The sequence below is a fragment of the Bombyx mori genome, chromosome 3 (genome assembly GCF_030269925.1).
Source record: "Bombyx mori chromosome 3, ASM3026992v2".
Lineage (NCBI taxonomy): Eukaryota > Metazoa > Arthropoda > Insecta > Lepidoptera > Bombycidae > Bombyx > Bombyx mori.
Window position 1 is genome coordinate 10,837,552 of NC_085109.1, and position 13,780 is coordinate 10,851,331.

General features: G+C 35.0%; 2 protein-coding genes across 2 annotated transcripts; one reads left to right on the forward strand and one right to left on the reverse strand.

Annotated features, from left to right (window-relative positions):
• Nucleotides 1-23: 23 nt before the first annotated feature.
• LOC101738816 (ubiA prenyltransferase domain-containing protein 1 homolog) lies at nucleotides 24-1,984 on the reverse strand. The gene has a single exon (XM_012695159.4). The coding sequence runs from the start codon at nucleotides 1,833-1,835 to the stop codon at nucleotides 843-845; it is 993 nt and encodes a 330-aa protein (XP_012550613.1). The 5' UTR covers nucleotides 1,836-1,984; the 3' UTR covers nucleotides 24-842.
• A 1,183-nt stretch (nucleotides 1,985-3,167) lies between these two features.
• Nucleotides 3,168-13,659, forward strand: LOC101738677 (actin-related protein 2/3 complex subunit 2). Its single transcript, XM_004931645.5, has 8 exons — nucleotides 3,168-3,559; nucleotides 4,067-4,160; nucleotides 4,523-4,622; nucleotides 7,515-7,701; nucleotides 9,021-9,156; nucleotides 9,830-9,914; nucleotides 10,698-10,905; nucleotides 11,660-13,659. The coding sequence occupies exons 1-8, from the start codon at nucleotides 3,486-3,488 to the stop codon at nucleotides 11,685-11,687; spliced, it is 912 nt and encodes a 303-aa protein (XP_004931702.1). The 5' UTR covers nucleotides 3,168-3,485; the 3' UTR covers nucleotides 11,688-13,659.
• The last annotated feature ends 121 nt before the right edge of the window (nucleotides 13,660-13,780 follow it).

Sequence of the window (13,780 nt, forward strand, 5' to 3'; positions counted from 1 at the left end):
GAATAGAACTAAAATAAAATTGCTTTTCTATGAAAATTGTAAATAATTATATATTTTTTCTTAATTTTTAACAATAAATTATTGTCCAATTCACATTAACACTTAACTATATTCAATATGTTAAAGAAGATAGCATAATTTCTAATACAATAACATTAATAAAGCTTTAACACACAACACTTTGTAGATAGGAATATTTGTAGGATTATGAATATGTTACAAGAGATTCAAAGTAATAAGAAGATATTATATCACCTTCACGTAAATAATGCTAGAATCTAATAACTAAATCTCTCCATTCATTCATTTAGATTTGCATATGTATGGCATAAGGTATGTTTATCAGTCTACAATCATGAATAAAATTAACATAGTGGGAAACTATTACCAACATTATTTCTAGTAAAAATATTCTTTACACTGGAAGGAGAAATTACAACATACAAGGCAAAGACATAACTCTCGACATTAGAAAAAATTATATTATACAAATTTGTGTGTAGTTTATTTGTCATTTATGACTAAAGATTATAATTATAATCAATTGGGTACTCAAAGAAATCTTATATTGCAATTGGTCACTAAATTTTTAAGGCATTAAGTAGCTTGTGGTATCAAATTATCTTATTCCTATTAACATTGTAATAATTTAGTGATTTTATTGGAACTATAATTAGTGAATTTAAAAATGGAAATATATTTAACTCAATAAGATTCACAACATTACATTATAATGATTTTATTTTTTCACAAAATTAAATTATTTAACAAATAACGTTATTATTAGATTTATAAATATATTTGGTACCAGACAATAAATTTAGTGTCCACCTATCTTTTATCTATCGTAAAAGAAATGGCAGCTTATTAGCAAACAAACATGAGATCATGTATAGCATACCAAAATAAAAGTTTAACCTAGCTGTTTGTCTTGGCACATACCTCATAGCATCTGGACTTCTAAATCTTCTTTCTATTTCAAAAGCTCTTGGTAATGTAAGCATTGGCAACAAGAACCATAACGAACAACGGACAGAAGCAACCACAAACATTATATATGGAATAAATAATAAAAATGCAAACAATAGATAAGATGCTGTTCTTCCAATTAGTATAGCCAGTGTTACTATTTCAGCTTTACAGTCTATTTCTAAATCTCTCGTATTATTACTATGTAATATTGCCTCTGTGTTTAAGGCTAACGGTATTGCATAAGCCATTATGGGCCAATCAACTCGTCCCGTCTGGGCCAGAAAAGCAAATACTACAGACACTGGACCAAACGTTACTAAAACTAATATATCCCCCAGAGCTATATATTTCAAACCTATACCACCAGTATATAGAAAGGAGGATGATAAACCCCCAAAATAAACTAAAGCTAGATGCTCCATACGGGCAGGTGATGAAATTACCAACGGAACAAAAAATGCACATCCAGCTAGGTATAGTATTGCACCAAGGGATACCACTTCATCAATACTCAAAATATGATCTACTAAAGTTCTGTCATCGGACTTGCGGTTGTCGATTCCTTTAACAAAATCGAAATACGTGTTGACGACATTACCGGCGCCGTGAACCGGAAGTATTGTGCACAATGTTAGCAAGAGAGTCCACCAACTGAAACCATTGTCGCCCGGTAGCCGGTAAGAGAGTGCTGCTCCAAGAAGTGTCGGTAACAAGCTTGCACTTAGAGACCACGGTCTCAGCGCCAAAACATAGGTGCGCACTTTCATAAAAGGATTTCGAGGTGCTATCGTATCTTCCTTTGGCTGTTCTAATAAGTTGCCTTCTTCACCTGGAATATCTTCTTCTTTTCTTTTTTGTTCCATTTTTTTAAAGCAAATTGTAATTAGGTATAATTGTCACAAAAATAAATCTGACACAACAATCACTATCCAAAGTATTGCTAAAATAAGCAACCTAAGAAATTAAATGAACCAAATAAAGAAGCACCAGGTGACGATGTTAGAAAACAAACCAAAACAAACGGTATTACTGACCATAGATTATTTTTTTGGTACAACTTTTCCTTATTAGGAAAGGCAAGGGAATCTAAGCCCAGCCTTGTCTGTTCTATTGACCATAGATAATATACCTATCCATAGATTATACACTTAGTATATTTGAGATAACTACCTACAGATACGAAAGAACGAAAAATAGTTGACAAGACAGCAGCCAGAATCATGGAGTTAATAAGTAGAATACAGTAGAATATGGCCAGAATACATATTTTTTCTTTGATTCGTTCAATGAATGGGCAAAGGGAAAATAACTCATACAAGTCAAGTAGTGTGTTTGGATAATTTTTTATTTTTTTTTAACCTTGCCTATGCTGATAGTCTTGAGAGGCTATTTCAGCTTCGCCCTAACGTTTGTAGGCGAGCTCGCGGGGCTCAACCGGAGAGTTGCTAGCACTGACCCTAGCAAGAGCAGTGCTTCGCAGAATCTACCACCGGATCGGAAACGCGACCCACTGAGAAGATCCGGCGAGAAACTCAGTGGGCTTGGAAAAATTAGTAATTTGAATAATTAACATTTTACCAAAAGCCGAATGGTGCTAAAGGAAAATATACTCTTTGATGTAAAATCTTAATGAAATGAAAGGAATCAGGTGAAATGAAATGCTGTCCACAACCTCTCAGTATAATGATAATTCTTTTTGAGAGTTCAATAGACTTCTTTTTTAAGAAGGAAGGATTACTTGCGGCCAGTTACCTTTTTAGTTTCACCAAAAGATCTGAGTGAGTACGGACTCAGCCAGGAAGAGTGGAGTTTGTTACCAGCTGCCCGAGCAGCAGTAATTCGCTGAATCTACCACTAAATCAGAAGTGCCACACACTGAGAAGATCCAGCAAGAAACTCAATGGGGCTAAAGGAGATAAAAAGTATGTTGCTGAATCTTGATAACTTCACTCTGCTTTTAGGCGTAGTTTTCAGTTAAGACAAAAAAGACCCATATTCTGGTTTTTGACATAACCGACGTAAAGGTTAAGTTTTTACCACACAAGCACACTTTTTTTTATGATGTTTAATATTTTTCTCAAACAATTCATCAAAAAATAATAAAATATAGGAAAAAGTAGTAACAAAAGGACTGCAATAATTTACGAGTTCAAAAAAATCAATGACATGTCATTATATTCCTAAGAATTTAGGCTGATGTAAGCTTCGCTTGCATCGTGAATTTTTTATTAAAAATTGTTTATATGTATGTATATTGTCTTCATTTTGTAGATAATTGTCATTTTAGTTTCCACTAAAATCTAAGAACTTTTTAAGCTCTCGTTCATATATTCAATTTACACTCTATGGTTGCTTGTCGAATTTCATTAAATTTTTTCGTTTCTTTTCTCTGTCGTTTTTGGTTGTCTATACGCACGGGCGGTCATCGTAAAAATTCTTACTTAAAAAAATTAAATGAAGGTGCTCTAGGCGTTGATTTTATGAAATATCTGTAGGTTATAAATTGTTGAATAATGATCTTACTCGAGATCAATAATAGAATTATAGAAGAAACACTAACGGTTAAATATAAAAATGCACTGGCGCGGTGAGTACGTTACACTAGAAAGTTACTGTTTTTTTCGTGATTAGAATCAATTTATCGAGTACACTGTTTACGGTAGTTATTTAAATTTTAATAGTCATTATGATGATGACTCCTATAAAGATTGTATCCTGGGCATAACCCCTCCAGGGGAGGACTTGACAAGTGTCAAGATTCACTGGGGGTGGTCCCACGTTGACGGCTGGAGTACAAATACCAAGTGAATTGTGCACTTAGTGTCAGAGAACAGGTATTATTGGAATTAAATTCTAATGTGTCACGGTCACAGTGACGCGTTAGTGCCTATCACGACTTGGATGAGTCATATCGGTTGTTTATAAGTGCCACATATTTTTGTCTGCGGAAATATCCCATATAAAGGCTTAGAATTCCAATGACCATATTGCCCGTAAACAATGCACCGAAACTGATACCAAATGTCGCTACTAAGAGGATATGACTAATTTATTCAATAAATAAGTGTTTATTTTTATCCCCTTCTGTTTTCAGCTTAAAGCCTGAGTCAATAGATGTTACTGTAGCTGATTTTGATGGAGTATTATTCCATATATCCAATGTCAATGGAGACAAAACCAAAGTTAGGGTATGTATGACTTGATAAGTGATAGTTAAATCAAAGAAACTCAATACAATGATGTCATATTAACTAGTAATGTGTAGTTTTATGTTTAAAATTGTTTTGTTATTGGTTTGAATAAAAATGTCAATAAAACATATAAACACAAAACATAAATCTAGCAATTAAAAATGTAAAAATCAGTAGCTGAATGAGGTGAGAAAATAGGTTTGTTATTTGAAAAATTTGGAAAAACACCTGGAGGAAATGTTGCTAAACCTAAAAAAAATTCTATGAAGAATAAATAGAATTATGTTTAAAATTAAATATCAACAGACCTTCAAGCTTAGACTCATAAAATGTACATAATTACAAAAATATTATTTTAGGTTAGTATATCTTTGAAGTTCTACAAGCAATTAGAAGAACATGGAGCAGATGAGCTCCTCAAGAGGGTGTATGGACCCCTTCTTACTGAACCAGAGTCAGGTAATTACACAAAGATATTTAAATTTTGTTTTTTTCCTTATAATGGAAGAGATGTGGAGAATATATATATTTTTTATTGCCCTTGTAGGCAAACCAGCTTACGGCCGACCTAATGGTGAGTGGTTACCGTTGCCCATGGACTTCAGCAATGCCAGGGGCAGAGCCAAGTTGCTGCCTACTACTTAATTCTCCCACAAGCCTCGTTTGAAGGAGGACATGTCATAAAGTTCGGGAAACACGTTGATATTATGGTTTATCTGATGGTATCAGTTACTAAGAGTTCAAACTTATCACAACATGAATGATGTGCCCTGCCTTGAGGTATAGTCTAAATCTAAATTATATTAAAATAATGGGTATCCTATCCATGAAACAGAAACGCATAATAGCAACAGCAATGGGATGAAAAGCAATACTAACCTGTAAGGGTAGAGGTTTTTATATCACCAGTACTCTCAATGGGGGAGATTAAATAAGGGGACAGTTAATTAAGAATTTAGCTGAAGATTCTACCACTACAGATTGATGCTGAAGAAGTATTGGAAGTATTGTTTATTAATATATATTTATACACAACTGGATAATCTATTAGCAGTTTTGTTTATGCTGTGGTTGAAATTTTACTAAAATTACTGAAACCTCAGTGTTATTTTGTTTTTTTAAATATTTATTTTCTTTGTTTATTGAAATTTAGAGAAAAACAATTGATAATTTCTAAATTATGTTGATAAGGTTAATATTATTTTGTTGCACCTACCACTATTTTCTCGGCACTACCTTTGGTTGTCTGGTAGAGAATGCCTTAGGCATTAAGTCTCCCATTGTAAATTTTACATGAAGTGTAATAAATAAGTAAATTATTCAGTCTATCGCCAATTAAAAAAAACAGATTGACAACCAGAGATGACAAAGGTACTGAATTCCTTATTTATATTTAGATTATATAACATCACTTGGACTTATTCTACCTTATTTTCCTTAATTTGATATGTACTCATTAGTTGTTTTTGAAGGCCTAGCTGGCATTTAAAGTAAATTAATTTGTATTACATTAAAAACAGGAAATATGTATTTTATCTAAATTTATAGGAGAACATTTTTACAAGTATTTATTTGAATGAATCACATTACTGAAAAGGTGTTTTGAGTCTCCATACATTGGTAACTGTTATGCCTATTTCTACTGAAAAATATCTGGGATCTACCAAGATTTCTAGGCTTCAAGTACACGGTACAAATTCCTGTATGCATTTATGTTGTAATGTATAGGCTCCAATAATTACTTAACATTATGGAGCCGTGTATTATTCTTGTCATCTAGACCTTTATCTGCAACCTTGTCAACCAAAAGAGCCAAATATAGTATTATTGTATAGCATTTTGTTTTAAATATGTTTACTGAGCCAGATAATAAGTAATATTCCGTGCCTAGACTAAACATTTCGCGGAATAGCTATAGTCAAAGAGTCCCAAGAGCAGCGTGCGATAAATAACGAAGAAGAAAAAACATCAATTTCAAAAAATTAAAAATTCTGTGTCAATTTAATTCTGATGAGAAGTAGAATAAGGTTGTGAAAATTAAATCCTAAATAAATTGATTGTGGGTATTAAAAACATGTACTTTGAATAGTTTTCTGAAGAATTTTTTCTAAATGAGTTCTTATTGATATTCATTTTGGAGATTAATTAATCACAGAGTGCTTTGCCCGTTTATTTTTATCGTCGCGTGTCGGTGCCACATAACCACGCCTATGAATGGCTCGGCGTTACTATTTGGTGTATTATTAATTTGATAAAATATGGAATGGCAATAGATGACCTCGAAGTTATATTGTTTATATATTGTTTATACTGAAGTGTTTCTTCAGTTATCAGAGAAATGCTAAAATATAATTTAATTTTTATTCTAAATATTAGTTCATCTTATTTATAGATTGAAAAAGTGACAGAACAGACTAAAAAAATTCAGGTAAAATATAGGCTGATTGAAATAATATGAAATTTGTTTGAATAATAAAATGAAAATAATGTTCTTCATTAGTAAACTTTACATTTATATCTTATTGTGAGTATGGATAAGGCTGATAGTCTTACCAAATTTTGCTTTAAAATTGATAAGATAATGTTGTACATGTTTTATCTGGGTATGTTTGTGGAATGAAAATTTATGAATTGTAATAAGTGCAGAAACCTGCTTTGAATGCAAATACTTGTACGACACCACTAAACAATGTAAACAGCTTTGAATAATTGTATTATCATAGAATAAATTATGACGTAAGAATGCAGTTGATAACCATACTTAATTTTTTTTTTTTGGAAGTCGTCATTGCCTAAACCGTAAGACGCCCGGTGTATTCGTATCTTGATACGATGCGACTGTGGCAGTGTTGAAATTCCGCAGTCACGAACCATTTTTTCTAAGGAAATATTTCTCTAATATATGTTCACGAACGACTTCGACAATGAAGGCAAGACATTATGTAATTAATGTTAGGGAAGCGTCGCGCTGGAATCACTATCCTGTCCAGGAAAAAAAAAACGCGAAAAATTAAATCGTAAAATTAGTTTTGTTTCTGTGTATCATCACCTTTACCGCGAAGCAGTAATGTGTACTGGCTTGAAGGATTGGTCATATTGTCAGTTGCACCGGCAACTACTTAAAACTAGGTAGTCTGTGAGCTCGTTCAGACATCTAAGCAAAAACATATGTATCTATACAAGTTGCAGTTGAAAATATTTCTGGTGTCCAGAGTGTCCAGTATCGATGTAAGATGATAAGCTTCAGCAATTAATACAAAACGATAAATTATTGGCATAAAACTTATCTTGTAAAGATCCAGGTACAGTCTGCTTTTATAATTTATGTGACATAAACATTGTTATACACAGGTTACAATATCTCATTGCTCCTCGACATGGAAAACATTCCGGAAGACTGGGAGGATGTAGTGAAAAAAGTTGGTCTGTTGAAGAGGAATTGCTTTGCGTCGGTATTCGAACGTTACTTCAGACTGCAAGAGGACGGTGACGTCAGCCACAAGCGAGCCGTCATTAACTACCGACAGGATGAAACTTTGTATGTATCTATACTAATATTATAAAGAGGAAAGATTTGTTTGTTTGTTTGTTTCGAATAGGCTCCGAAACTACTGGACCGATTTAAAAAATTCTTTTTCCATTAGAAGCCGACATTGTCCCTGATGAACATAGGCTACTTTTTTTTTATTTTATTTTTTTGTTTCATATGTGTTTTAATGTTTCCGAAGCGAAGCGAGGGCGGGTCGCTAGTTGTTAATATTCACATATAGAAGCTTGAAAGGCAAACGTGACTAAGCGATAATAACTGCTTTGTACATAAATGATAGGTAATAACCATATTCGATGCGCAAAAAAAATTATTTCTAGGTCTATTAAAATCATTTCAATCCTACAGCTAGATACATTAAAATAGAATTTTTGGTATTTCAACCTTAAATTAGTCTACTGTAAAGTTCACGCATTGTCGCTTAGTCACGTTTGCTTTTCAAGCGTCGATATGTATATATTAGTATATGTATATATATATAAATATACTAATTGAAATTCAGTGAAAATACTGATGTCTTTATAGGTGTCTTGAATATTGAGTTGTTTTTGGTTGCCTAAAATTTAAGACAATTTGTATATCAAGTAATGCCATCAACAAGCTATACCAGTGCTCAGTTGCTTAGTGCGAGTTTTTTAACGTTCTCGATAGCGTAATAGTTAACTCAGTGCAGTTGGAACAGCGCCCCTAGCGGCAAATGTAGGCAAACGTTCCAACTGCATACAAATATGAGTTAACTTTTAAAAATGTTGAGAAACCTTATATGTTCTTGTATGGATAAAAATAGCCAATTTCGTTCCTACTTAAAAAATGCACGACCCGTTCTTGTACTGTACCATCTGTACTTCTTGTACAATAAAATATATTGGTGGTAGGACCTCTTGAGTCCGTGCGGGTGGGTACCACCACCCTGCCTATTTCTGCCGTGAAGCAGTAATGCGTTTTGGTTTGAAGGGTGGGGCAGCTGTTGTAACTACTATACTTGAGACCTTAGAACTTATATCTCATGGTGGGTGGCGCATTTACGTTGTGGATGTTTATGGGCTCCAGTAACCACTTAACCACCAGGTGGGCTGTGAGCTTGTCCAATCATCTAAGCAAAAAAAAAATCGAGACCTCAACTTCATGTCTCAAAGGTCTATATCCCAAAATATTTTTTGCTTTCTCAACAACGTCTTTCGAAGTTTTGGCCAAGCTGTGATGTAATGGTGACCACACCAAAAAACCTTGAAATAAATTCACTGGCTGGCAGTGTCGTATGGGGCCGATAAGGAGTGTCATTGATAAATGTGCAAATGGTGTTATTTCAGATACGTTGAAGCGCAGGAAGATCGCGTGACTGTTGTGTTTTCAACAGTCTTTCGACACGAAGATGATATGGTCATTGGGAAAGTGTTTATGCAAGAACTGAAAGAGGGAAGAAGGGCGTCGCACACCGCACCTCAAGTAAGTATATTGATTTTAATATATATGCTATATTAAGCAGCACATATTATTTTCTTCTTCTTCTTCTTCTTCTTAGTCGCATACTTCATTGCTGAAGGTCGTATCCCTGAAAGCCCTTCGTGGCTCTTTGTATCATCAGCTTCCATTTCATGCTAATACTCTTGTTTCATTGTTTGCTTTCATAGGATTTCTTGGGAGGGGTAGTGCAGTGGTTTCCCCTTGCCTTCTGCACCGCAGTGATGCTGTGTAAATAGTTAGTACGCCCTGCTGCCGACGCCTAAATATCCGACTTAAGTAGAGATTACCGGACCCCCTTTTTATCTCACATCTACTTGTCAACCTATATCTCCAAAGGGGTTGGTTACCTCAATCACGAAAATAGGTTACTTGGCGTAACAGGGTTCATCACGACAGATTATTTTACAATACTTCAATCTCATGTCTCAAGTACGGTTGAGGCACATGGAACTGGGGGCCATCAGCCTTCGTTCACGTCTACACTACACATCATCACTACAATAAAGTCCTGTACTATCAATATTTCTTTTGATGCTAATCAGGGTCTTCTTGCCTACTGTCTATTTATTTTGTAGTTTTTATTTTAAAGGTCATGCACCCAAATAAACTTGTAACAAGAATTTAAAAGCTTAACGATTTGTTCATGTGTATCCAGGTGTTGTTTTCACACAAGGAGCCGCCGCTAGAACTGGTCGACACTGACGCCAGAGTGGGTGACAACATCAGCTACGTCACATTTGGTGAGTTAATAACTATTTAAGTTGAGTGTTCAGCTTGATGGTTGAAACATTGAGTGAACATGTGTTTATTTATGTCAAGGCTCAAACCTGAGGCAGGTCAGAATTGAATATGTACTGTACATGTTATGAATGTCCATGACGGACGAATAATATCAATTAACAAAAATCGTATCTACATAATTAATCTGCTTGATTAGTTGGTTGGTTGTCAGAAAATGTCCTTTGTGAATTTGAATTGTAGATACCACCATACTGGAAAATCTCTGTTTTGAATAACTTTTATTTTCCTGCACATAATCTCTTACATTTCTTGTTACTTTACATAGCGCATATCCGACACTGAAAATCAAGACGCGTTACTTTTGATCGTGTCGCCTACTGTGCGTGCTTACTTACCTATCATTTAGTATTCCAAGAAAAGAAAAACCATTGATTATTAATTAAAAAAATTTTGTAATCGTGAGTACAACCGAATGTTTTTTTTATTTACTGCCTGAGCACGCAGAGACACGAGTTGAAGGTTCGAATTGAAACGCATTTGCTTGCTTTTTAGTAATGGCAACAATGTGGACTTATAGTTGCCTCCTGATTGTAAGTGATTACCGTCGCTCATGGACGTCAGCAATGCCAGGGGCAGAGCCAAGCTGCTGCCTATCAAGCGATTCACACACAGACACACATTATTCACATTTTAATGGGGACAATTGCTCCTCGCATTCCTTTACCTCCTCACAATAGTGAATAAAACGTAATCGCTTAACGGAGTGTGTGTGTGTTGGGCAGTGCTGTTCCCGCGGCACACGTGCGCGGCGGCGCGCGACAACACCATCGACCTGCTGCACATGTTCCGCGACTACCTGCACTACCACATCAAGTGCTCCAAGGTGTACGTGCACTCGCGCATGCGCGCCAAGGCCGGCGACCTGCTCAAGGTGCTCAACCGCGCGCGCCCGCACGCCGCCGCGCGCCCCTCCGAGCGCAAGACCATCACGTGAGTGCGGCCGGCCGGCCCTAACACGATTTTTTTTTATTTTTTTTATTGCTTAGACGGGTGGACGAGCTCACAGCCCACCTGGTGTTAAGTGGTAACTGGAGCCCATAGACGTTTACAACGTAAATCCGCCACCCACTTTGAGATATAAGTTCTAAGGTCTCACTATAGTTACAACGGCTCCCTTACCCTTCAAACTGAAACGCATTACTGCTTCACGGTAGAAACAGGCAGGGTGATGATATCTACCCGTGCGGACTCACAAGACGTCTTACCACCAGGACGACGAACTCATTTCTCTCAATTTAATCATCTTCATTTCATTTCACTTTAATATAATTTTTCATAAAAATATGAATATAAATTAAAATAAGACATGACTTAAAGGTCACAAAATCCCTTAAAAAAACATTCTCTCAACCTTTCGTTTCATTAATATTATATCAGGCTGACCCGGCAGACTACGTAGTGCATGAATCGACAAATAAAAGACCTAAACTTTTGTATAAAATAAACTTAAAACAAACAAAAGGAATCCGTTCGACGGGGGGGGGGGGGGACATCAAAGGAAAAACAACATTGTTAATTTTATTTAATTCCGAGCATTTTCATATTTCTCTACCTTTTAAACCTTCTCTGGACTTCCACAAATAATTCAAGACCAAAATTAGCCAAATCGGTCCAGCCGTTCTCGAGTTTTAGCGAGACTAACGAACAGCAATCATTTTTATATATATAAATTTTTCTCGCACAGGGGCAGAACTTTTGTGAGAAGAGATTGAGTGTTACGTTGCGGCGGAAGGTAGACGCCGAACACAGTGTGCGCGTTCTCCGTCGTCCGGTGACGTCATCAGTGACGTCATCAGTGACGCGACCTCCACCCTTCGCACGTCACGACGAGAACGTTCATTATAGTCTTTGAATCCACCTTGTAATTTGAACAATTTTAAATTATTAACCCCGGTCGTCAGATACACGAGCGGACGCTGTGTGCATTGCAGTGTCGTCCGACGCTCGATAATATTCAAACGAAATTGTTAATTTTTATTAATTTATTACTTAAAAGATCGTTTAAGTGTTACTTCTATTCATATTTTACACTTCCCGAGTGTCCTTCGGAACGTCACAAAGTACTTATTATAACATTGTCTTGATGCCATTTTCACGAAACATTTTTGCCAAATATACGCTCGTGTGCTCAATGATTTAGCGTGCTGCCGAGAGCGTTTCGTAGTTAACGCGAGGAAACTTGAACATTTTATGAATATTTATTCGATCGACTCGTGATCGTAGCGCGTAAATTAATGTTGCAGTAGTGGTAATCGTCGACGAAGACGAAGTTGTGCTTTATTGTAACGAAAGCTCCGCATCCAGACTTGGGTTCCTAAAGTTTAGCGTTCGACTTTACGTATACAGAAATATATATATATATCTAGATAATGTTGTATAGTTTCCGTCGAAGGTAGGAGACTCGCTAACGTAATTTTGTTGTAAGTTAATACAATTACCGGTCTTCGTCTAGAAATAAAATGTAATATAATAATTATTATGACACACTACTTACTTACCTATTCGTTTTAGATGTAAAAATGTATATCACATGAATGTTGAGACAGGTAACATGCACAAACTCGTACGAATTATTTTATCATTTTATATTATTTAACTGCTCTTGTATTTATTTCTTAACATTTTTGTATAATTCAATGATAATAATATTACGTGTAACACGAACAATGTTTAAATGTATTTTTTACCGTTTACGTTTTAGATAGGTCCGATCAATTATAATTAATATATAAGTGAAAATGTATAGTACCTTACAATAGATTCTTCCATAGACCACGAGAACTATGTGTAATGGCCTTATTTATGGTGATGCTGATTTAGTTCGATCGATGCGATGCGATTATTGTTCTGTAGAGACGCTAGGTTAGAAACGCAATATGTATATTTGACTATTAACAACAGTCCGTTTTCACTGCAAATTCCGAAAAGCATTTGTATTCACCCTAGACGAATTTTATTGCAATATTTTATTAATACAATTTTTTGCTTAGTAAAACATATTGGTGCAACATTCTTACGACACGTGTTTAGCGTCGTAGGCTTAGCGCGAGCACGTTGCTCGGATTATTGAGAAAAAAAAAACACCAAATAATTCGTAACTGTAATATGATAACGCAATCCAAACTCGCCGTGGTAAAATAATGTGTTAAAAATAAAATATAAGTAAAAAATATAACAGTGTTTTAATTAATTATATTAGGATGAGAGATTATCGAGTCGTGGACTGAAAGTTGACTAAGGTGATTTGTTCATCGCTTAATAGTCACGTTGGGATTTATATGAATTAAGTAATTCGCTAAGTCAATGGTCGCGGTGGCAAGTTTATGACATGACATGAAATAATAAATATATAAATTGAATGAATGAAAATTAAAAATGGCATACGTAGACACAATTGTAAACTAATTAATGAAACGTTAGCTAACTTGAAATTTTAATGTAATTCTTATTTTCGAAAACTTGCTAAGTAAATATTATTTATGTAAAATAAAAGTAAGTTAAAATGTTGCTTTAAAGTTATTGCTTACATTTGATTATTGTTTTACTGTCAGTTTTAAAGCGAGATTATGTTGACTGTGCGGAACACGGAAGTTATTTGTGAATATGTAATTATTATTCTTGTGATTTAAAAATCCGTTTATACTGTATTTTTATTTTCTAGATTAAAGAAAACTTACTGCAATATGATATTTGTTTTATTCACGACACACTTAACGAAGTCGCTCAAACTAAAATACTATACAGATAGAGGTACTGGTGGTATGGTGGTAGGACCTCTTGTGAGTCCGCACGGGTAGGTACCACT

Coding starts and splice junctions, on each gene's coding strand:
- LOC101738677 (XM_004931645.5), top strand. CDS start 3,486: ATGATCTTACTCGAGATCAATAATAGAATTATAGAAGAAACACTAACG. Junction 9,915..10,697: donor CATCAGCTACGTCACATTTG/GTGAGTTAATAA, acceptor TGTGTTGGGCAG/TGCTGTTCCCGCGGCACACG. Junction 10,906..11,659: donor TCCGAGCGCAAGACCATCAC/GTGAGTGCGGCC, acceptor TTTCTCGCACAG/GGGCAGAACTTTTGTGAGAA.
- LOC101738816 (XM_012695159.4), bottom strand. CDS start 1,835: ATGGAACAAAAAAGAAAAGAAGAAGATATTCCAGGTGAAGAAGGCAAC.